The sequence below is a fragment of the Lepisosteus oculatus genome, chromosome 10, assembly GCF_040954835.1.
Source record: "Lepisosteus oculatus isolate fLepOcu1 chromosome 10, fLepOcu1.hap2, whole genome shotgun sequence".
NCBI lineage: Eukaryota > Metazoa > Chordata > Actinopteri > Semionotiformes > Lepisosteidae > Lepisosteus > Lepisosteus oculatus.
In genome coordinates, this window is record NC_090705.1 from 23,738,035 (window position 1) to 23,764,038 (window position 26,004).

At 37.7% G+C, this 26,004-nt stretch overlaps 1 protein-coding gene across 3 annotated transcripts in view; it reads right to left on the reverse strand.

Moving 5' to 3' along the window:
• The window catches only part of ptpn3 (protein tyrosine phosphatase non-receptor type 3), a 133,891-nt gene that overhangs the window by 43,207 nt on the left and 64,680 nt on the right, over positions 1 to 26,004 (reverse strand). For all 3 annotated transcript variants that reach the window (XM_069195012.1, XM_006635729.3, XM_069195014.1), the window contains exons 10-17: positions 23,460 to 23,548; positions 20,669 to 20,732; positions 16,838 to 17,010; positions 14,487 to 14,621; positions 12,763 to 12,939; positions 6,517 to 6,540; positions 5,030 to 5,252; positions 2,386 to 2,463 (exon numbers count right to left, since the gene is read on the reverse strand). In XM_069195012.1, coding sequence (XP_069051113.1) covers positions 2,386 to 2,463; positions 5,030 to 5,252; positions 6,517 to 6,540; positions 12,763 to 12,939; positions 14,487 to 14,621; positions 16,838 to 17,010; positions 20,669 to 20,732; positions 23,460 to 23,548 — 963 coding nt within the window. The remainder of the gene's footprint in view (positions 1 to 2,385; positions 2,464 to 5,029; positions 5,253 to 6,516; positions 6,541 to 12,762; positions 12,940 to 14,486; positions 14,622 to 16,837; positions 17,011 to 20,668; positions 20,733 to 23,459; positions 23,549 to 26,004) is intronic.

Sequence of the window (26,004 nt, forward strand, 5' to 3'; positions counted from 1 at the left end):
TGAATTGTTTCAGATCATCAAACAAATTGAAATATTAGACAAAGATAACACAAGTAAACACAAAATGCAGTTTTTAAATGAAGGTTTTTATTATTAAGGGAAAATAAAAATCCAAACCCACATGGCCCTGTGTGAAAACGTGATTGCCCCCTAAACTTAATAACTGGTTGGGCCACCCTTAGCAGCAACAACTGCAATCAAGTGTTTGCGATAACTGGCAATGAGTTTTTTACAGCGCTGTGGAGGAATTTTGGCTCACTCATCTTTGCAGAATTGCTGTAATTCAGCCACATTGGAGGGTTTTCGAGCCTTAACCACTTTTTTAAGGTCATGCCACAACATCTCAATCGGATTCAGGTCAGGACTTTAACTAGGCCACTCCAAAGTCTTCATTTTGTTTTTCTTAAGCCATTCAGAGGTGGACTTGCTGGTGTGTTTTGGATCATTGTCCATAGGGTTTTTGAGCCTTAACCGCTTTTTTAAGGTCATGCCACAACATCTCAATTGGATTCAGGTCAGGACTTTAACTAGGCCACTCCAAAGTCTTCATTTTGTTTTTCTTAAGCCATTCAGAGGTGGACTTGCTGGTGTGTTTTGGATCATTGTCCTGCTGCAGAACCCAAGTGCGCTTCAGCTTGAGGTCACGAACAGATGGCCGGACATTCTCCTTCAGGATTTTTTGGTAGACAGCAGAATTCATGGTTCCATTTACCACAGCAAGTCTTTCAGGTTCTGAAGCAGCAAAATAGCCCCATTCCATCACACTACCACCACCATATTCTACTGTTGGTATGATGTTCCTTTTCTGAAATGCTGTGTTACTTTTACGCCAGATGTAATGGGACACACACCTTCCAAAAAGTTCAACTTTTGTCTCGTCAGTCCACAGAGTATTTTCCCAAAAGTCTTGGGGATTATCAAGATGTTTTCTGGCAAAACTGAGACAAGCCTTTATGTTCTTTTTGCTCAGCAGTGGTTTTCGTCTTGGAACTCTGCCATGCAGGCCATTTTTGCCCAGTCTCTTTCTTATGGTGGAGTCATGAACACTGACCTTAACTGAGGCAAGTGAAGCCTGCAGTTCTTGGGATGTTGTTGTGGGGTTTTTTGTGACCTCTTGGATGAGTTGTCGCTGCGCTCTTGGGGTAATTTTGGTTGGCCGGCCAGTCCTTGGGAAGGTTCACCACTGTTCCATGTGTTCGCCATTTGTGGATAATGGCTCTCACTGTGGTTCGCTGGAGTCCCAAAGCTTTAGAAATGGCTTTATAACCTTTTCCAGACTGATAAATCTCAATTACTCTGTTTCTCATTTGTTCCTGAATTTCTTTGGATCGCAGCATGATGTCTAGATTTTGAGGAACTTTTGGTCTACTTCACTTTGTCAGGCAGGTCCTATTTAAGTGATTTCTTGATTGAGAACAGGTATGGCAGTAATCAGGCCTGGGTGTGGCTAGAGAAATTGAACTCAGCTTTCCAAAGATGTGATAAACCACAGTTGATTTATGTTTAAACAGGGGGGGGGCAATCACTTTTTTACACAGGGCCATGTAGGTGTGGATTTTTCTTTTCCCCTTAATAATAAAAACCTTCATTTAAAAACTGCATTTTGTGTTTACTTGTGTTATCTTTGTCTAATATTTCAATTTGTTTGATGATCTGAAACATTTCAGTGTGACAAACATGCAAAAAAATAAGAAATCAGGAAGGGGGCAAACACTTTTTCACACCACTGTATGTGTTCTCCCACCTCATCCAGCATTATAAGAGAAGACTCAATGCTGTTATTTTGGCAAAGGGAGGGTGCACAAAGTACTACTGTAAATGCAAGGGTGCCAATAATTGTGACACGTGTTTTTGAGAAAAAATATTTATTTTTTCTTTGAATAATTGAACCTCACTAAAAGGCTAGATTTCTTTCATATTTTCAGTGTTAGGTCAAGCTGATGAACAACAAAGACATTTTTTCATAGCCTGTTTTGCTCATTTTTACCAAGGGTACCAATAATGCTGGAGGGCACTGTATGTCACACATTCACTTAATTTGTGAGCTTTTGCAGCTTGTTGCTACAATTTCAATTTTCAGCAGTTAAACCACTGTTAGATTCACATTGTTTAGCTTCTCTCTACCACAGTTAACGTTCTTAACGTTCTTACCTCAATTCTGTCTTGCCTCCAGTATAATGATACAATGGTTGATAGCACACAATCCTGCATATTCTACTACAGTATAACATTCTTAGAACTGACTTTTTAAGGAAGACACATTATCTAGTCACTAACTCATTCTGTACCATGAGTGCCATGATGTTTTTCTTGCCATTTCATTGGGTGTATGAATAAACATTGGAGGTACTGTATACACAAAGACGATAAGAATTTTAAACTCACTTTTACATTAAATCCAAACCTGCCCTCTTCATCAGGGGTTATCCGAATCAACAGAAGGTCACCATCTACCATCTCATTCTAGGGAAAAAGAGATAGTAGTTTGTTGTACACAAAAGTAAAATGCAGCTAATATAAAACACAGACCAACCACAGAATCAGGCAGTGTTGATTTGTACACTATAAGAACAAGTTTTTTCTTTTTTGCTAACACTGTTATAATAAAATAAAATTAAGTTCCCTCAGATATAGACAGATAATGTATTCCTTGAAAATCTTTTTTTTTTAATCTGGGTGAATTATCTGAAGATTTAGCCCTTCTGCACAGATCTCTGAATTATAGCCCCAAACATTAAGAACACAATAAAAGCCCATGAAGCTTGTACCACAGTAATAGAACTAATGTATGCACCCAAGCCAGTAAAATATCTGCATTTCGTTATAAGCGACATTAAACAAGAGAACCTATATAGTCTGCTAATGACTGCTGGCTTAGAAATCGTGTTCTGCATCATGATCCCAGTGAGCCAGGTGTTGTAATAAAATACATGTCATTTGTGTTAATATTATTATAAATTAAGTCCCATTACATTACAATGTTTTTGGGCAGGTGATGAGTTTTACATGGTACTACAAGCTCTGTCACATCTTTGTAGAAGACTGGCAGCAGTATAGGAATGTTACATTAATATAGCAGTAATATCAGAGTGCTGCATTCCTATAGCAGCATACAAAAAGAAACTTGTATCTTGGTGTGAATGGCAGCAATACTCGGGACAGGTCAGCACTACTCTGGGATTACCAGCCCTGTACAATTCTATACAGATCCAAAGGGAAAGAGATAAAGACATTTTTCATACGCCATGACTGAAAGATACCTGTCCCCTAAGAAATAATAAGGAAAGACCAAAGCAGCTTATCAAGTGCCTGCTTAAGGGAACTAGCTCTGCTCCTGCTGCCATAGTTGAAAATGGGGCCAAAGGAACAGTGAGGTCAGTGGAGTCTGTGCTTCCCAGTGACATCGCACATGACAAGGACACCACACAATACAAACATACACAGGCCTGACATTTCAGGGAAGGAGCTGCAACATTGCCTGGGACAGCAAAGAAATCCTGAATAACTGCAAAGCTTTCAATGTTCTGCAGGGCTGCATACTTCACCCACCCATCACTTGAGCAATGAAAGCCATTTCCAGTCAACTCTGCGGCACTATTTCCAGCTGAGCAAGGCAATGTACTATAAAGACCCTTTTCAGACTGACCTGCCTATACTACTAATGCACTTGCAATGTGAAAGAGGATTTATCTAACAAGTCTAACAATAAAATTGGAAGGGCATGAATAACTGTCTGCCTCTAGTGTTAGGCAGCAGTCCCTAGCACCCTCTTCAGTGTAAATTATCTTTTAATAATGACTACATTGCCTCAATGTGTGTTAACCTGATACAATTTTCCAGGAAACAATGCTTAAATGGCCGCAAAGCTTATGAATGTGAAGGTAACCAGCAAATGCAAAACATTTAAGCTCTAGTTAACCTTTTAACTGCCATGCAGGATAAAAAAAATACGAAAGTTAAATCAATAGTTTTACAATTGCGTCTGCGTAGAAAAGCCGTGGCTAATCCGTCATGCAGTAGGTAATAGCAGCTAACATTGACTCAAGCTTGTGAACTTGTGAATTTGGAAGGTACATGCAAATGGGAGCCAGGGGCTGCTTAGCAAGCCTTCTGAACTTCACCTTCATTTAAAGAATCTTAATTAACTTTTCATCAAACAGCTCATCAAAGATTTATCAAAAAGGGTAACATTGACTCCTCCCTTATCAACTAAACAAAGGGCCTGTCTACACTGGATCAAGATTGCCACATTCAGGAGAGCAGCATTGTCAGATTGCTTCATGTGAGAAGGTCCTAATGAATGGATATGAAAGGAGCAGGTTCTGGCTGTAATGGAACAAAAGCAAGCAAGGCTTCTCTAATTAAAACACTACTGTACTGAGCACCACTCCAAACTCATACTCTTATTGACTACACCTGGATACACATAGGTACAGTACAAAAATGTGAACATCCCACATTCCAAACAATTATCATATGACACAATTAACAATCTATTTCTAAAAGGAAAGTCCATGTCTAGTAACCCCACCATTATTACAACCCCTCAGTTTCATCTTTCAGTAGTAATCTGTCACATAATGTTGAGATGGTTCTACACGTTTTCTTAATGTTCTTGAACTTGTAAATTACTGTAAGTTTCAGGTTATGCTGATTTTATATGGTCTATTAAAATCATAGAGCTTATTTCTTAAAACTGACTACTTAATTGCATTTTATTTAAGACTAGATAATGATTTTGTGATTTGCTTGAAAGACGTGAGAGGTGGAATTGGAGTTTTGTAAAATAAAAAATAAGCTTCTAAAAACTCCTTATCTAACTCATATTTAAAGCATTTTTTTTTCTTTTTTAGTAGGTGGTTCTTCTAAAATTTGCAGCAGTATATAATGAATACACAAGGCTTAAAATATAGAACTGACTTTTCTTTAAGAAAGGAAGCCTGTTTTATTTTTCTCTCCTGAGTCACCGATGGGAAGACACAAAACCACAAAGAAACAGAAATTATATTAAACTGTGGGCTTTTCTGACCTTGTCACAGTAGTACTGAGAGTCTGGGTCAGTGCTGCTGCCTCTGGTCACATTATCATAACTCTCCAGGAACTGTGAGTCCAACCCATCCAAGGGGTGTGAGCCAGACAGCCGATGTGTAGTTGTGACTTGCGTCTCCTCAATGCTGGGGGAAGACTGAAGCGAATGATTCTTGGGCGCTTCAAGTGATACGGTTGGTGCTTCACTGTTCTCCAGGAGTTTCCTTTTTAACACAACAAAGAAAGGCATACATTTTTCTTCCATAAGCTAGACTGCTTACAGTAGCGCTACCATAAGATCTATATCAGTTACATCTCATTTTGAAGAGACACAAACTGATCTGCGAGTCAGATGTGTCTGTGAATTCATTTGTGTGGTTTTGTTCACTTATTCAGACTAGATAACTCAAACATTTCATAAGAACGCGAGAACGTCTGAATGGTTTCTTTTCCTTTGTGACTTGCATAAAGGACAGGAAGTAAATATGAAAATCTTGATTATTTGATTGCTTGAAGCTTATTGATTTAAGGATCTCACACAGCCTCTTCTTAAATGAAAAAAGGAATGGGCTTTAAAAATGAAGATAAACTTTCTTCCAGACGTTTGAAGTCTTTGTGTTGTATTATTACTATTGTGTAGTAGTAAACGTAAAAAGTAGTAGCGATGCTAGGAGTATTTATTGCATTTGTATAGCAATTTTGATCTTGAAGGTTCCCAAAAGGGAGACACTTTACCACAGAGGTGCAGCATCCACCTGGCTGATACACAGCAGCTATTATGTGGCCTAAGAGCTACTGAATAGGAGGTCAGGTAGAAAACTGAGAAATCACTTCAGCTCCTAAATTAAAGAGGAATAGTGGGGAGAGCAGATTATGCAAAACACGGCCAGAATTTAGTCTGGGCAGTGGTGTGAACACCCACATTCCTACATATGGTACCATGGATTCTTTAACCACGAGGAAGTCAGTAATGTGGTTGAATGTTATATCCAAAAGAACACACCTTTTATAATGCAAAGTCCTTTGGTCACTATAATGGGGTATCGGCTGAACAGCTCAACAGGACCAGAGGGAATAGTGCCACCTAGTGGTCCACCAACAACTTGGAGCAGAATGGACGAGGCCCAGCCATGCTTAGTTTCTGAGACCTAACAAGAACAGGCTGCAAGGTGCTAAAACCGCTCTCTGCTGTCAAAATAGTGGCTTACTTTAAGACTTACTGTAAAAGAACCTTCTTTTAATTACTACTTCAGCCATTGGGCCTGTGCGTCATTGATTTATTTCTCACAATGCACAGCACTGTCTGAAACACTTGTTTTTTTGTACTTAGTAAAAGTAAAACCCTTAAGATGCATTTACTTCAATCACTTATGCAATGTAAATCTTTTAGTGAATATATTATTTGGAAAAGAACAAGGTAAGAAACGTATAAGCATTTTAATTTCCACTTTATCACCTGTAGAAGTACCTAATAATGTAAAAACTTACTTTGGCAATTCTGATTCAGATGACCTGTGGAAAAAAAAACAACAAAGCTATTACAAAGCTATTATAAATGTTATAGAAAACGGACATTGCGTTCAGTCTTTTATCCTGCCTTGTAGAGAAATCCAGAACTTAAAATACAAAGCATTCCAAAGATTATTTTAAATAAAAGAGACAAAATCAGAATGAACTACTGTACACCTGGAACCAAGAACCAGCGGCACTCATTTTGTTCAGCAATTCCATAGTCTATAAAAAGATATTCTCAACATCATGTTATACTATACTATCATACTGTCTCATCTCTGCAATATTTCTGTCTGCACCACAGGCCATGACAGTTACAGAGCAGTATGTCTTGAATGAGGGGAGAAAACAACAACACAATCCTGGTTACATACAAAAGTTAATGATTGAGAATAAACCATTCAGTTAAAATCACTCAATTACAACACTTTGCCATTTTGAAGCACTCAGTGCTTGGAATACTTCCAAATTTCTAAAATGCCATTGTTTCACACACAGAAAACATCAAATATTGCAACCTCATTTAAGCACTTACTAATGTATAATAGAAAAAAATCTGAAAAATGAGATGGAAAAAGATTCAGTATACAGTATACCAAAACTCATCTTAAGTAATAAATTCATTAACGTGCAAGTACCGGAGCTGACATGTAAGCGAATGGGCTTTAGTTTCAGAAATTTGGTTTGATCATGATCTGAAATTTAATCATAAATTTAATTTAAAAAATCTATTTCTCATTGTCAGTTTAAGAAAAAAGCCAAAACTGATTAACAATATAAAAAGTACTTGAGCTCTTCCATATAAAATAGTATTATTGCATAAACTCAGGGGATATACAAGGTAACAACCTCACTACTTAAAATAGTTCTTCAAATGCTATTCCAATCAGACAATCAAAGATACTTTCTAAAATCCTGCAGTTTCACCTGCTCATTGGGGGAGAAAATGAGTTGAAGCCTGTATCAATTTAACATTGATTTGAGAAAAGATTTAATGCACCTGCTATCCTGATAAATCCATTATCGCCATTCTGGCTCTGACAACCTTTCTCAAGCTGTAGTCTTGTCTCATAGTCAGCAGGTAACTAGATAATATTCTATTCTGAAACTGAGGGGTGGGCTCTGTATGTATTGCAATACTTACATTTAAATCAGCAGTTTAATGCAAGCTTAGTAAAAGTGCAAGAAAATCACAAAAGGGACTCAAAAGACATTCACATTGCATGAAATTATACTACTAAAGCAAATGAAAACTTACACCTTGAGAACAGTTTTATTTATGGAAGGTGAATCTTGAAAAACAGTCTTTAAATGAGCATCCACATTGAATAATTTTAGACAAATGCAAAAGAAGAGTAGCATGAGTATGAGGAGTAATTATGGAATATTTAGTAATAAATATTGTAGGACATAAGGCCTTGAGCTTCATCACAAGCAGAACACAAGGGCTGCTACTGGTCAAGTGGGCAACCTGCTCTCATACAGTAAATTAGTAAAGAATGTGCTCACAATTTGCCCAAGAATAATGTACTATCTGATAAGAACTACATGATAAAAATACAATGAAATAAAGCACTAAGACAAGAACAGGTATTTTAAATCACTGAAAACAAAAAAAGACCCATCACTGTTAAAACTAGAAAGTACAGCTCGACTCTTTACCAAGGAGGATATTCAACAAGACAGATAAGCCATATCAGCTTTCACTTTACATTATTTCAACCTGAAATTATTTCACTTCACTACAATTTAGTGCAGTACTGCTGTGTTGTGCATGAGCGTCAAGCTGGAGGCTGTATTTAAAGACTTACCACAGAATCCAATGAACTTCATCTCCCAGCAATAGACCTCCCGTTGTTAAAGAAAGTAAGCTTGCTGTATCTTCTTGCATGCTCCAGTAGGCACGCCACACACAGCTTTGCACCCCTCAACCAACCAGGAAAAGGGCACAGAGCTGGTATTGTGCTCAAGTTACAGTACCAAGGGATTTACAATTATATCTGATTAGAAGGCTAAAGCTGCTTGCCTTGGAATCTCTCCCAGACCCCTCTTAAGATAATGTGAAAAAAGGAAGAAACATCACAAAACAGAAAAAGCTCCAAACACACTTGAACCTAGCTCTTTTCATCAAAGCCTTCCACAGGATCACAGTTAGCCGTAAATTGAACGGAACAATAACATTAGCCACGCAATAAGGGTACAACAGGAGAAACAACCGGGTAAATGCTTTTACACGGCTCCCCCCCTTCCCCCAACTCAGGTCTGGAGGAAACAGCTGCAACGCCACTGGAACAAAAGAAAAGGAAAAAAAGATCTGGTTGCAGAGCTGACACAGAAAAATAGACAAGGGCTTCAATCGCCACAGACAAAGACTACAACCACCGCCTGCAAAGAAACATTAATGAAGCTCCGTCAGCTATTTGTACGCAGTAAGGCTCATTGACGGCTATCATTCAGGGAACTCACGATTTATTAGGGGCGTTGTATTTCACTATACAGCTCATTAGCCTGTAGCAGGATTCTAGAAAAGCCATAACTGTTTCCTCTCGTCTATTAGAGGAATCCACTTGTTTCCTCAGACCTCCCTTCATTTCTGTTAAACAGTTTCACTCTTCTTGTATTCCTGCTTATTCACAAAGCCTGGGGGTAATTGTTATTTTAAAGTCCAGACATCTGGGGATATCAATGATTAATAAATGGCATTTACTGTAAGGCTGGCTTCCTATGTGACTAAGGGCTTCCATATCAGTCGATGCACAGTCAGCATCCCGTAAGGAGGAAGCTGTTCTGAAATTGAGATCTATAAAAAGACAGTTTGTTATTTATTCATGCGCTTCCCTCAATTGTTTTAAGATGTGCTGCAAAGTGTTTTACAATGTCGTAATCAGCCTACTGGCATGGCTCAGGGTAGGCCTCAATCAAAATGAAGTGTTAATGGCTTCAGTAAAGTTATCACTTTTTGAAACTGGCTGCTGCAGGCACACATACCGATATCTAAATATACATGCAAGCATAAAGCACCCTGGAGTGTACATTATCTTTTTAAATAGATTAAAAGCCTTAAGACTTTCAAAATCATATGTTTAAAAATACGATTTGTAAAGAACTGGGACATATATTTCAAAATGGATGATATATGAAATTATTCCTATCCCCGCTATTTTATAAACTCACCTTTCTTCATCTGATATCACAAGTGCTCTAAGAGACTTTAATGAAAAACGGAAACAGATTTTTGGGGTACTTGCTTGAGTTCAGGACGGCCTCTATGATCAAGGTTTGGTGCTTAGGTCACAAGTTGAATATGACTGGAATTCCCCAAATGGGGGTACATGGTGGTGGGATAAGTGGGCCAGGACGTTCTGGGCTCAGAAAACACAGTACCTTCCCAAACCCTGTGGCGTCCAAAACCAGATATCTAGATTTGCAGTGCTGTTGGTGAGGGATGCCCCTCTCCTTCAATTGGTACTGAGCCTCCAGTACAGCACAGGGCAGAGCTGCCTGCTATAAAAGATGAGCTGCTCCAAAGTGAGCGGGTCAGAGGAGTCTGCCTGCACTTCCTCATTCTCCCGTGTGCGGTTATGGGGTTTGCAGTTGCAAGCCTGGACATGAAAAACTCACAACCAGCGACTCCAAATCAGGCAGGTATAACAAAAGAAAGAACAGATTATTCTTGATTCATTTGATTACCGAGTCTGATATCAACATCTGAGATTGATGCAGTTATTGTACTGTTAACCTATTGTAAATCTCTATTTTCCCATCTAGTCATTTTAGAACTGCTTTATCCAGTACAGTGACATGGGGAAAGCTTAAATCAATCATGGTGACCAATGGATGCTAGGCAAGACACACCCAGGGCAAGATGCCACTCTATAACAGGGCACACACACACACACAAATATATACACACTCACACCAAGGCAATTTTTCCCAGAAATCAACTAACTGACCAATACAATTGTTGCAGACATCCTCTTCATGAGGTTAACCTCATTCTTATGCTATCAGAATTTGCTTAAAATACCCAAAAGCCTGTCCTTGTGTGTGTATTAAAGCCCCAAACTACATTTGGGCAAAACTTTCCTATATCTCCTGCCTGGTAGCAAGGCAACTAGTCAATTGCCTTTGAACGTGAAATTGGTCAATTTCAGACATCACAGTCAAAACTGTCTTACACATTTTTATAACCATATCTAAAATTTTGGAGGTGGATTGGAAGTTGATAAGCTTTTACTTTCAAAACTCTGAAAAGTCTAATAAAGCCTAGTTCCTAATCCTTTCCAAAACACTTAGAAAATATACAGAAACATTACGGACACAAAGAAATTGGTGCAAGTGGCAAAGAAAACCCAGAACACCATCATGTAGATCATGAAGGAAAAAATGAAATGCACTCTTGTAGTTCTTTGTTGACATAATACTGTGTGACTGGCTGTCATGCACACAAACAGAAAGTGTCACTACCCACATAAGGACTTCCAAAGTATAATGTATAATCAATGACACCATTGTGGTGACAGATGACTCACAGTTTGAACTGTTTGGTAATAATCAAAAACAGTTTGAGGGAGGACTGGGAGGCGTTATCACAGCCCATGAAAAACAGCTACAGTAAATAATACAGTGGATTAATATGAGCATCTTTGCCAAGGGTAGTGAAGATTTCTGAAAATAAATCAATGGTACACTGACTGCCACAATGAACCCATCGGAGAGCAGTAGTGCTAGAGCTGCAGACTCCAGAAAAAAGGGTTGTAGGGACAGATCTGGGTGGGACACCACTGCCATCCCTTGAATCTCATTTAAAATGACAACATGGTGAGATTTTCATGAAGCAAGGCACTCAATGAAACAAACTGAGTTAAAAGAGCATCCATTTAAATGAAATGAGTGTTAACTCAAAGGGGTATCAAAATCCACACTGAACAGGATTTTGCAGTCAGAATCATGACCAGGTCACATGCAAAGCGATCACATTACTCCCATCTTGGAGTGTAGCCAGTTTATCCTTGCTGTCATATTCACATTAATTTAAATAGCTTTCTAGTTTCATAGTTGCTTTATCCCGTTGGCATGGGAACGCACTTCAGTACTGCTGTATTTGTAGCTCAATGGGGGCTCTTCTTCTTGCTTGCTTATTTTGAAAAATTCTAAGCACTGATTTCCATTGACATCTTCAAAAAAAGGTTTGCTCTTTTTAAAACACCTTATACCCCACCCATATGCTTTTATTGAGCTTCACCTTCAACAGAAGCACTGAACAGCTATCATGGTGTAGTGTAATCAGTTTTGTGAGTGAGTTTGACATTCGAGAATTGCTTCAACTTCAGGACTTGGTATTTGGCAAAACTTCTACTATTGTTCAATTTTCCATACGTCAATGTCATTCTACAATCACAAATATATTTTATGTGAATACAAGAGGGCTAACACACCAAATATGAATACATTTCACATAGTAATGTAACTTATTCATTCCTGTTGTACAGTATAATGCATTATATGACTTCATATGAATCTCTTTGCTGCAACTGTTCATTATTTGTGCCTCCAGCATGCATAACACCTGTGTGTAGATTCAGGTTTATTTCTAATATGGTCTACGTGAACAAATAAATGAAAGATTAACAGGTTTATATGGAAGCCCATTTCCGCCAGGGAGTAAAAAAAAACGTGATATGGTATCTCACATTTGCGACTTCGAAATAGCCCATATTTCATTGTCTGTCCTTTTGTTATTGTAACGCATTCGGGTTCTAGGGCTTGTGCCCTCGCCGCTCCCACCCTAGTTCGTGCCTCACTGCATTGGCTCGAACCCAGGTCTTGCCAGCTGAGCTAACTTGTCTGTCTGTCTTTCTGTCTGTTTAAGTGGTTTGAGTGGAGACCTGGATCAAAGTGTGCTGCCTTTACTCCTTCCGATCCAATTAATATATTCTTTGTCATTTTGAAACCTTTTCATTCTAATGCTGTGATATTAGGGAATACTTCTTAAATGCCCCTGTTTAAAAGAGTGGAGATTTCTGCACGAGTTCTAATGCAAACACAATGATTCAAACCTTGGCTGAATTACATTGCACTGTGACGTGTCATACCCCTAAAGATTCAGCATCAGTCAAATTGCACTGTGCACCTGCATTTTAAATGAGCTAAAAAGCGTTTTAGTTGTCAGTGGGCGTGATTAAAACCACTGCGAAGACCAGAGGGGCCTTGTTATCTTACTTCCTGCTGGTGCCGTGGTTCGGAGGGGCTTCTGTGTCGCTGTCCTTGCTTCCTAGAGTCCCCCTGTAGGTATAGAAGACATCCTCCGTTTCGGTGATGTAGCTCATCTCGCTGGCCAGGTTGTCCATGGAGGAGTGCCGTGGCTTCCTAATCTCGTGCCGCAGTCGAGGGCTTCTCCTGCAGGGATAGCCACGAGGAAAAGAGGCCTGTTATCCGCTATATCCAGTGGCTACACTCGGACAACCCAGGTAAGCTCAGCTTGTGAAGCCAAGACATGAACAGCTTCATGTTTGCATCACACTGAGGAGGCTCCAGCAATCCAGCTTGCCATCATGGAAACATTTAATAAAGTTTCATAGTATAGAAATATAACATGTTATTCATACAGCTACTCTTTCTTTCACTCCAAAACATCTACTGTTTAAGTATTTTACAAATTATTCACTCCCTTCCAATGACATGTCATTTTGTTGAATATTGAATAACAAATGATTTATACACATTTTTAAAATGTTGCATATGCTTCTGGAACAGCTACTTGCCACATCAAGTTCATAACTCCTATATTTCTGTTCACATGTTCATTTGAACAACCACCTTTTTTTCCCCAACAATCCTTAGTATTCAAAACTCGAATACTCAAACTGAAGATTTTTATGGGTGAAAAAAGTTAAATGTCTACAAAACCTGGAATGAAAATCACTTATCACTTATTAGGGTAATTATATGCATTTGCATAAACGTATTGTGCATTTGAGATAATTTAAGTTTGCCATAGCAAAGGTTTTAAATACTTAGGTATTGGATGTTGCATGTTTCATTTATTTCTTAAGGTAAATCTCCAAACGTTGGTGTAATTTTTTTCATATAGGCTCTTCATATATCATTAGGACGTTTTTTCACAGAACTGTATACTTTATACTCACAGTGGGTCATGGGTAATGCTGTGCTTCTTCAAAAACTGTTTATCTAATTAAGTCAAACCTTGAAATGATAGTAATGGTGCAATTTCATTATAGAGTTAATGCAATACAGTGATATAGAATTCTGCATTAACGTATGCCTCGGAACACGTTTCCTCATTTCAACCTGCAGTCTTAGGAACTGTTAGACCAATTGACATGAAACTTGGCAGATTTAATTTCATTAGACCCTGCATTCAACTCTTTTTAAGTCTATTGGTTAAAACCTGCTTGTCAAAATAAACTGTAGAAAGGGCTAATTGCACTTATCCAAATTGTTCAGCCATTGAAGTCATAATGTGGTAACAATCTTTTCCGTTTACCTGTTTACTTGTACAGTAGTTCACTCTGTTATACTGCTTGCAGTGTTCTAGTTAAGAAGCATTATAAACTGCATAATAAAATTGCAATAATACTACTACTACTATTAAGGCTGTCATTTTTGAATACTTGTGGACTGTATTTTAAGAAAGCTTCTTTTAAACTGTCCATAATCATGAAGATTGCTGCATATTCTTTGTGCTTCACTACTACAGAGTAATGAACTGAAGGCAGCCTTTTTAGAAAAATAACCATGTTTGACAGAACTAACCAGCTCCTTGCATTTGTCTCTCTGTATTGGCCTGAATTGCGAGAAGCATTAATGCTACTAATAATAAAGACATTTCCCAGTAATGTATTTAAATGGAACAGAACTGTGGAATTCCTGCCACCAGAATGCCTGAATAGCTCCTTGTGTGTGGCTCAGCTCTGGCATCTTACCAGTTTGGTGTCACTGGTGGGGAGCGTGATGGAAGGCTCTTGGTCTCCAGGTGCTCCATGGACAAGGATTTTCTCAACACTGGATTCCACACCATGCCTCCAATGACCTTCCGACAGAACTGGCTGTTGATGGATCTGGGGGAATTCAACCACAAAATGGATGAAACTGGGAAGGAAATATCCCTAAAGACACCTAAGGAAGAGAGTCAAAAGTGCAGAATACCCAGGCTTTTGATGTTTTCATGTAAGGATCTGAATACTCCTGAAGAGACTTTGCACTTGAAATCAATTACAGCTAGCAAGACAAGTGTTGCCACGCTGGCTTTCAAAAATAAGTCAGATAAATGTATTCACTGAACAGACTCAGATCCTTCTAGGAATATCACAATTTCCCTGTTCTTTCAAAGCAAAAAGGAGGGATTGCTACACATATGTCTGCAAAAACTACAGAAAAGACCAAAAGGAGTAAATATAAAAATTGTTTCAACCACACTCTGCAAAAATGCAGTACAGTATACCTTTTTGTACTGAACAACATAACTCTGTCCCTGTAATATAGGCATTTTTTTATTGCTGTAACAAAGTAACACTATTGTGCTCAAATTGTAACATACAAGGAACATGGCACAAAAACGCTGCTGTAAAGCAACAGCCTTTTCAATGCAAATGCATTGCACTAGAGTTGTGCACAAGAGGCATGTCACGTGCGCAGGTCAAGTGTGCAAGACTGGAGGGGAGATGTTGAAGACGAACACTGTGCTGGCCCAGAAAACAATTTAGAAACCATTTACAATAAAAGCACACTAATAGCAACAGTTTATATCTTCAAGATGACAGAAAGGAAAATGAACCACTCCCCACTACAGTCCCTACCATCATACACCACCCAAGGAAATTAAATAAGACGGAATCAATGGGCTTATATTTCTTAAAGCAAGGCTAAGATCTGAACTGCAGAGACCATGGTTAATTGGTGATTACTATGAAAAAGGAGGAATCATTTCTAAACATTAGCCATACCTTAAATCCACAAGCTTAATTTCTCTTAAGAAAACCATCTGACAACAAGAAAAAGTAATTACTGGATATTCTGAGCTACTCATTTATTGGTACACAGGAGTATAGATTTGTAATGAATACATGCTCTTGTCAAAGATAAATAAGACATAAATATGAACCTAAATGTGTTTTATTGGCATACCAAATGTGAATTAGTCAATTGCTATTAAGATTAGTCTCAAATTAGTGTTTTCCCTGGATATCTTTTAGGAAATTAATAATATTGTTAATGATGTGCTTTGTATATATTTATTTTACATTTATATAAAAATGCCTATCATCATTAACAATATATTAAATGTTATGCAGAGCAGTGCAATGTTTAAAGAAATTAAAATGTTTTAGATAGTATCATAAACTAATTACAAGTGCTAAGTGTTCCAGAATCCAAGAGTGAACTAATTAATGATTGAATTAGCAGATCTCACAAATTGTGTGCTAAATTCCCTTCTGTGCCTAGAGTACTGTTTTTTTTTTGTTTAGATCTCATCTAGGAAACAAACTTTAATCTTAAAAAGGAAAACAAATTGCTAGGGATGGGCTGATCTAATGTAGGACATGGAGAGCATGGTTTAGGTTATAGCTGCAAACAGAGAAGGGTTACTTTTTCTGTGTGTGATGTTTTTGCACTGCACATCACATTCCCAACCTACTCAGAAATAATCAGAGATTTTTGCAGCAGGCTTTCTAATGTCTATACTGTGCAGGCTACCTGCAAACAGTGGATCCTTCCACTTCCCCAAAGAGGGAAATTGAGTTGAGATTTATTGTGTACTTGTGAAGCAGCACATACTGTACAGTACAGTAAACTGAATCTTCCAAAGAAGTAGAAATACCAAAGGTGATAAAACTACACACCTTTAAGAGAAGATGACAAAATAAAAATATCACCTTTGCAACAGGCATCTACAGAAACATTACAAATCTTAAATCTGGTCTCTGCACAATAATTTATCACAAAATACAAACATTAAACATTTTGGTGGTGTTATTTCTGTATTTTGATATTTTTGCCATATCATTCCTCTGAAGCCTCAACACTACTCCAGATCCAATACAATATAGCTAAAAGTTATGTGGCTCAGGTTATGAAGACTAGTGCAAACAGACTTGGGGATGGAGAAGAAAAAAAACGTCTTTACATACCACAAAGTGCTACTTTGCCAGGCAGAAATATGAAAGCAGGTGACAAAAGAAGGAATGACTACAAGTTATTAAGAGATGTCTGGGAACAACTCTTATACCCCAGCATTTTTGACTGAAGCTACCTTTCTACCGGTAGAGCCACTCACTTGGCAGGGGCTTTGGAGCCGAGGGTCCAGTAGTTGGACAGCAGCTTTTTTTCCTGAGGTAGTGATTTCTTGGTCTGAAAAAAGGTGTGATGCTCCACGCAAGATTTCCACAGGTTTTTGCATGCTCTGTAGTTCAGCATGCTGAAGGCCACCGAGTAGTCTCGAGTCTCACCCTAACAATGCAAAAACATGTTTATTAAAAGACAGAATCTATCTACTTTATTTATGAACCCTCAAAAAATCTGTCTTAACCCACTCATGATCCTAAACCAATTGTGAGACATTTCAAGTAAAATATGAAGATATACCCCCATCTTATCTCCATCCATCCACCCATCTTTTAATCATCTTTTATTTTTAATAAAGCAACCATTGTCCATATGGTGAAGAGTAATGCTTGGTATTGTCTTTTCCAGTGTTCCAAAACATGGTTTCATATTAACAATGGTTTGCAGTGTCATTTAGTCGACAAAAGTCATGATGAAAATCTCATCATGAGCGATTTTGTTTTTCATTTTAGTTAATGAAGATGAAATGCTCATGAAAATAATCCACAGTGATGATGATGAAGATTAAATTGCTTTGTATTTTTTTCGTTTAAGTGAATTAGGACCAGACAAAATGACCTGTCTGACTAAAACTCATACTGAAATGAATTTGGTCACATGAAGTTCACAGTTTGTGCAATTACTTGTCCAAATTACTTTTTTCGCAGCACTGCAGGACAAGCAAACCAGGAAAAGTTATTGTAAAAAAATACTAAAGATAAACACAACGCGGCTACATTAACAGCTGAAATAGACAAAAAAAATTGAAGCACCATTATGAATCACAGTACGTAGACACGTTTGCATTAAAACAACAGTTTTATATACTGCAGCTAGTCAACAAATTAACTAGAAAACGAAGCTTTTACAGTTTGCGTATTAGGGAACTACTATTTTTTGTCTTGGGTAGAGATTAATGTGTAAATCGGTTGAACACGCCAGGCTCTTTTCTGCTTCGTTATTGCGCTCTGTGAGAAATGTGATTTGTTGTCTACATTTTATTTTCAAAATGTTAAAGTGAGTTTGTAAAATGCTTTTTGGGTACTTTACATTTCATAGCATGTAATAGCTACAGAATATAGAAAAGAATGTTCTTTAATTACATTTGTTTATTTATTATTGTTATTATTTTTAAGTTATTTATTAATTATGTTTGTTTAGATTGCTTTGAAACTTTGAAAAAAGTTGCTTTGAAAAAATAACTGAACAAAAATCATTATATAAAAATAAGGAATTATTATTAGCAGTGACAAACTAGATTTTCTTATTAGGAAAGATTCATATGATGTCTCTGGATAAGATTATTTATTATTAACCCTTTATTGCACAAATATTTCTTGTATTTGATATTTGACCTTTCTGGGGATCAGCACACTGTTTCACAATCTAAAAAGACTTGTTTTTTAACAGAATCTGATCAGATGTGTTACAAATTATCTGCTTGACTAAAATGTGACTAAAACTAATTCTGTTGGTAGTCAACTAAAATTAAGAGATTAAAGTCAGAATTTAGTTGACTAATTCATACTAAAAGTGGATGACTATACAGTGACTGATTAATAAGACACTTTAGTCAACTTGACTAACACTATGACAATCAAAAACTAGTGACTAAATTAACACTGCTGCAAACCCTAATGAAGGTGTGACTTGACAAAATACAATACTTTGAAAAAGAAATAGTGACTAAAGAAAATTCAGTTTTAAAAGTACTTAAAGCATTGCATTTTGCGCTAGAAATATAGGTTTCAGTCAAAAATCCTTCTCTTCGGTTTCATTTTATATTATGATCCTAACCCCCCTAGTGGCCTAAATCAGAAAATTCCTCAACTGAAGGAGTTACAGTTAAATGTTAAGGTGTACCTGTTAAGGTTTTCTTCACATTTTCTTTAAATATTTTTCATGATGGCTAAGGAGTAAAGTCCTGGAAAGGTGTTAATGGCCTTGAGCAGTAAAACATCAAAAACATACTACAACATGGCTCCTGTACTAGATTTAAAGCGCTTTGAGAAGCCACCTTTAAAGGCGCTATATAAAATAAAGTTTATTATTATTATTGTCCATGTCCGTTTGTCATTTGTGCCTATTTTTTTTCTCTAAAGTTACTGGGTGGAGTACGCATTCCAATACACTTGTTGTATATGGTAAATAAAGAAAATCTTACATCTTGAAGATAATCCTGTGAACTCCCAAATGGCTTAACCAAATGGTTTAAGATGAGCTTTATGACCCAGGCATCGTGGATTTGAGCTTGGGTCATACCACTTGCTTGCTGGGATTCCCCAAGTGGCAGCACTCAGCCATTAGTGCTAAACAGTGGTATTTCACAGGTAGGTGGAGGCAAGCTCTTCACTTTCAAAAAGTAGCTGAAAATATTTTAGCACCACCTAGCTCTTCGCATTTCTAAAATAGTTGAAATAATGTCTTGTGGTTGGCACTATAATAGTTTCACCTTTCATCTTCTTATACTGTGGGGGCTGGACAAATACTTTATTCTTATCCAGGGTCATTTAAAACCCTGGTTTGTCAGTACTGTAAATGTGCTTTAAGAAACAACTCACTGTACAATATACAAGTATCCCCTTTCTCACTGTTTTTATCATCCTGGATCACATACAGCGGCTATCAAAAGTACAGGTACTCACTTCCTTGAACTTTCTCAAAACAAGTGGTTTATTTTGTGGTAAAACAAGTGGTTTCTAGAATATGCATTATATGAATAAACTTACAACAAATAGAGTAAGAGTGTTTTTAATGCAGCATTGCACTACGGCAAGGTGTCCAGGCATCATGAGCTTGAACCAGCATCGCATCACTAGCTGACTGTGCCCAAGACTCGCCAAATGATGACAGTCAGCTGAGAGTGGGTGGGAATAGCTGGTCAGGGCTCTATAGGTTGTCAAAATCCACGTCCCAGGCACTTACAGGCAACAAGGGCACCCTACTGGTCCAATCAGCACTGAACCTCCAGCAAGGAGTTACAGTGGCTGAAAGTATTCACTCTCTCAGTCCTCTTCACATTTTATTGTGTTACAAAGTGGAATCATAATGTATTTAGCTTGGAGTTTGGCCACTGATCAACACAGAACTGTTTCAAAGTGCACACAACATTTTATAGATCCTACTAAATTAATTATGAGCATAATATAGAAAACAACTAATATGCATAAGTATTCACATCCTTTGAGTCAATACAGAGGCAATGTAGAAGCACCTTTGGCAGACATTACTATTTCTACAAAATTTGGCGAAATATACTTGTGATAGCTATACTGTAGCCTGTGACACATTAAAAGACCAGCGAGTCAAGGCAGGCAGGTCAGAGAAGTCTGCAAATACCTCATTCTTCTCCTCTTGTGAAATCGGAGGATTCGAAATCTGTCGGGTGTATTAAGAATTGAAAAAAAGGACTCAAAGTTTTAAAATAAAAGAGTCTCATTCTTATATCTTATTAATTTAAACTCACAATTAATTAAATATTAATTATTAGTGTATTACATGACTATATTTTACTGCTTCATATGCTGGATTTTGTAAAGTTCCAATTTCTTTTAAACCCGATGCCAGTGTGTTTAGTTTTTGAGTCAGTGCTCTGAGGCAAGCCTGCCCCCTCCATGATCACCACTGCACTGTCCCTGTTATAGAGCTCATCAAGAGCCCCAGCAAGGCCCATTCACAGGAGATATCAATCTGTTGCCAGCCACAGCATTTTTCCACCTTAAGTCAAGGCAACAGGAGGTAAGGTGAAGCCCACATAGCAGAAAATCAAAGGGATTTCACTTACGTGTTTCTGCCTTAACTGTACAAAGAACCTTTTCCTTTTAAAGGAAATTTTGATAATGTTGACCCTAGAAGAAAAAAAAGAAACAGGAAAACTTTGGTTACCAAGAAACAAAAGTAATAATGTTTAAAATGTAAAAAAATATGAAATTGTTCTTTGTAACCTTTCTAATATAATTAGGTGACATTTCGATAATCTGTTGTTTGACAGGCCGACAGGAAATGTTTAGGATTTGTGACCTATCAACTAACTGTGCTGCTCATTGTGTTATAATTCTCACTCTTAGTGTCACACTTTATGCAAATAGTAAGAGTTTGGGAAATATCTTGCTCAGTTCCTTTTTAAGATCAAGTCTCGGCTCCAGTTCCTTCGGCATCATGCAATTGAACAGATAAAAAAAAAACAAAGAGGAACAGTAGCTGGGAATGTATTCGAAAAGAGCTAGAAGAGAAAACAGGAACTCATGCCAACCCTGTTAGAACCAATCCCCTCCCAGTTCCAATCACTTGAAGTCTGGACAATTGGCATGACTGAATCATCATGGAATCCCTGCCAGCTTGAGGGCCAAGGCTAATGATTTTCTGTGCTTTAACAGAGGAACAACAAAGGCTTTACAGGAAAATAAAAGAAACAAATAGCAGAAAAGACCTGATGCATATCTAGGAAAAACCCTGCCAAGGGTTTGATTGCCAAGAAATTACCAATTGGAAAAATCCCAGTGTAACTACACACACGTCATACTTGACTGAGCAGTACGAGAGTCAGTCACTTGTAGAGCTCATGTAAAGGGAATGACAGCAGTAAGATTTTTTTTAGGATCAATTTAGAACCTGCAATTTTTTTTTCAATTCAATTCAGAAAAGGAGAGGAGCAGGCTGACAGCTCTGACCTGAGCCATTTGTTTCTGAACACTTTATAGGTAACTCCACCCTGTAGAAGAGACACATTGCTGATTGAAAGGGTTGTGCGTATCTACCCAACAGTACACCTTGCCTGCCGGGGAGGCTACGGGGGTCACTATATCACTGGGAGATGAGAGAGACCTAGTTAACTAATTGCATCCTTGGAGGTGTTCAGTCAATAGTGTGCTGCTATTTGGGGAATCCCAACAGTCCCAGCTGGGTAGTGGCATGACCCAGACGCGAACCCGCGATACTAAAATATCTGTGTTTATCTGTAGTTCAGGTGGGTAGCTGTGTCAGCATGCGTAGGCTGCAAAGGAACAAGTAATAGGTTTATTCCATGCTGAAAAAAAAGAAAGAGAACACAACGTTTCGGCTGTGGAGCCTTCTTCATGTGTGTTTATCTGTGTTTGGTGGAAGGCCTTTACAGATTTTTTTTAACTGTGCTAAAAAGTTTATTTTACTCCAATGAAGGAACAGTACCATGTCTTAAGTTTGTTAATGCTATTGGTTTTATGGTTTTGTTCAATGTTTAATGAAAAACACACTTAAGTTTTGTTGTACTTTGAACTTTAACAATACTATTTTGCAATGCAGCACAATCACTTGAATCATGGGTGTTTTTTGTACAGACATCTGTATTAAAGTGTTTAAAACATGATCTACTTAAAAGCTTAATATCTTAATGAGTTCACACTTAGCAACATTGATTTAGGATATTAAGATTTTCTCTGTGGACAAAATACATCTATTAGTGAGAAACAAGACCTTTAAATAAGTTTCTAAATTATTTAAAACTGTCAATTGTATGACACCTTAATATACTGTCCTATAAACACGTGTTTCCAACCCTTTAAACTATAATACAGATGTGAGGCATTCTGTTTTGAAACTAAATACATTCAGTAAAAACAAGCATTCTGTTTAATCTTCCTCCATTTTTATACCAGTATATTTAAGATGCCTATATATATTTATACCAAAATACAACAGATATTTAATATCTTTGTTTTATTAAACATTTAAGTGTTTCAAGGGAAAACATTAAAAGACTGAGATGTATCACTTTAATTGCATGAATTCCCCACCCATGTGTGGACTCATGCTGGAACATGTCTACAGAGAGGCAGTAAAAATGAATTAAATGTCATTAGTTCTAATACTTACAGTATATATTGTGGTACAGTACAAGAGTAGATTTTCTACTACTAGACCAGTTTTCTCACATAGGCCTATCAAATGTGCAGAGAGAACCATTAACAGTTTCTGGTGCACATAAAGCCCTGTATACAGATTGCCATATTTTTTTATATTGAAGAACTGAAGCAAGTTCAGAAGTGACCGATGTAGTTACATGTGGCTAAAATGACAATTTGTTCTAGATCTATGAATTATAACTTTACCTATTAAAAGAGCTCTTTGTGCTGGGATCTTTTACATATATTGTAGCCACTATGTCAGGCTCCTGGCTGCAGGAGCTCAGTACTAAGTACTATGACAAATTAAAAGTACTAAGAAAAAAAACTTTTTCCCTGTTTGGAGTGTATTTCATTAACAGCTGTACATCTCAGTCCTGGAGCTTCTTTTCTTAATTTATCATCACTAGAAGTCATTCTGAAGAGAACTAGACTGCAATAATTTCCGTTAAAAGAAAAAAAACTTACAATTCTAAGTTACACCTCTGTCTATTGCAATCTTCATTTACAAAGTACCAATTCCCTTGAGTTTAATTCAGAAATGTAAGATATAAACTGGCTTTTTATATACCAAACACCTATTCCATTTCTCACACCAGGGACTAAGAGGTGAAATCAATTAAGGAAGAAGCCTTTAAGTAGGCATTAAACAGAAAACAGTCTTAACCTTAAACCACAATCCGTTAACTGTCTTACCAGGAGAAGAAACTCGTGCAAATCATGTTGCGAAAGACGGCAAGCCCCCCAGAGGCTATTCCAATGAGCATCTCAGCATTGCTAGGATCCTGAGAAAAGAAACGGTGACATGAGTTTCTGGGAGCTGTATGTGCTTTGTGAGTTTTCAAAGTGGCACAAGAAGTACAGAGGATTGGCATTTCTTACAGTATATGAAAGCTGTGCAGCATACAGGCTTCTCTGAACATACTGTATAGTTCTGATTTCTATAACTCAGATTCAAAATTGCAGTAATTTTCCAAAATGTAACTAGCAGTTCAAATATAGTACATAGAGTAAAACAATTTACTATATCAGGTATAGGCATGTCTTGTACAGCTAGTATATGCATGTCTGGAACAAGCTACCCAGGCATGTTATCAAAGCTAATATTGTTACTGTCCCAGATCTTAACTGTGAACCCTGCATCCAGAGAGGGGGAAATGAGGAGGTGCTGGCAGACTCCTCCAACACATCAGCCTTCAAGCCACTTGTCTCAGCACTGATTGAAGAACAGGTGAATCCCTCACTGGCAGAAAACCCTCAAGCCCTCAGGAGGCTGCAGATGTCACTGTGTTTGCAGAGAGCACCATAGGCATGTATTACAAAGCTAGCCTTGGTGGCAATACAGCCAATTGTGTTCCACTCCTTAGGGAATCCTGGTCACAACTGACTAATCCCACGACCTAGGACTGCTTGTGATGAGCAGATGCTTACCACACGGATTTATAGCTCATGACAGCGTATGCCATTATATACAGCAGTTCTTTTGGAAATTATGGTTTATAGTTGCACTCTTACCTTGCTATGTGGTCAGGTGTGACTTAAAGAGAAATAGTCTCTGTTGTTGTTGTTTCATGCATACACGGATGCAGCTTTTTAGTAAGGCTACTTCTCTAACCATATTCCGAGGTAGAGATGTATGTCATAACCTGGGTCATTCATTTTTGTTTGTGGTGTTAATCCATTAAAAGGTTAAGCTCTAGTTGATTTTTTTAAATTGTTTTTGCCCAGCAGAGGAATTAAAATTAAATTAATAAAAACTTTGTGCTGTACATCTTTGTGAGTAAATCTGCCTCCATTAGGGACACAGGGACAGTTTTCTTGCAATACCCTCCCTCTTGACCGTCTTTGAAAGATGGTTTCATCACACTGCTGCATCAGAGAGCTCAGCCTCTGCTTGGGAGAGTGTCTTTACAGGCTGAGCTACTTAGGAGACAAAATTGTTGGATGAGGCCTTCAGATCAATTAGCTACTGGACACCAAATCAAATTGATAGACCAGGTTGTCTTTTCTTGTTTTTGTAAGTTGTATACTGATAAGAAGTTGTTTACAGGTGTTAAGAAACAGGGAATGAGCAAGAAAGAGCCACCAATATTCTATTCCCAAACCACTCAGAGCAAGGGGATTCCAAACTATGGTTTGCGTGCGCAAACACACAACAAAAAATTATTCTTTATAAAAATGTATAAAATGTTTTATTTATGTATAAAAGCAACTATTATGAAAGCTATGTTCAGCTCAGGGCTTTTTGCAGACCAAAAAAGTAATAATTCAAGATACATTAACCAGCCTTTATAGTCAATATATTTGAGGGAAGTAGCTTTTTTCCAGTGCTTTCAGACAGGTCCTTATAATACTCAGGAAAGCACAAAAAATAAAAACAAAAAAGGATATTACTCCCACAAATGAAAGAAACCAGCTTTTGCAGGAGTTTTAATTTAAAAATGCAATTCCCTCTTCAGACCGAATGTAAGTCAACTATTTCCCAGCAGCCCCACCATTGTTCATCCCTATCAAGGGACTAAGGGCACGGAGCTGAGTGGTGTGTGACCAGCTGAAGACAAAGTTCTCATTCACAAAACTCTGAGAACTTCTCCACGCCCTAGGGTGTTCTGTAAGTTTCGGCTCGAGACTGATTTGACTTGGGCCTGTATGAAGTCTCCTCACCCACGCTTCCTGTTTATGGGGGTGTTAAAAAAAAAAAGTCTGGGAAAACCAAAGGCGGATTCATCAAGGATCTTTTTTTGTAGCATACAGGCGTATGCGAGGCATAAAAAGAAAATGAAAATCAGCAAGGTCTAATTCTAGTGTTACTGTAAAATGTAATGGATTGTCACTACAGGAATGACCCCCTAGCCAGCTTTCAGAGCTGACAAGCAAATAAACCAGCCCATGAGTTATATGGGACAGACATAAACCTATGCATCCAGATAGCATGATGACCATATTTAGAGACAGACATGTAAATAGTTTTCTTTGGTAGCAAGAAAAAAAAAATTCATGTGAGCTCGAAGATATGCAGGATTTCTACAGTCAACAACCCCACTGTTGAGGTGCAAACTAAGGAGGTCAGCTAATTACATTCCCCCAAAAAAACATTCCACCCCTGCAGCATATCTCTGCTCCCACTCAGACAGATAAGGTGCTCCTGTCAGCAACAAAGCCCTGCATAATGTGCTATTATAATGTCATTAACAGACAAAGGATTTATATTCATGTCTTTAAATGGGTTTAGGATTTTAAC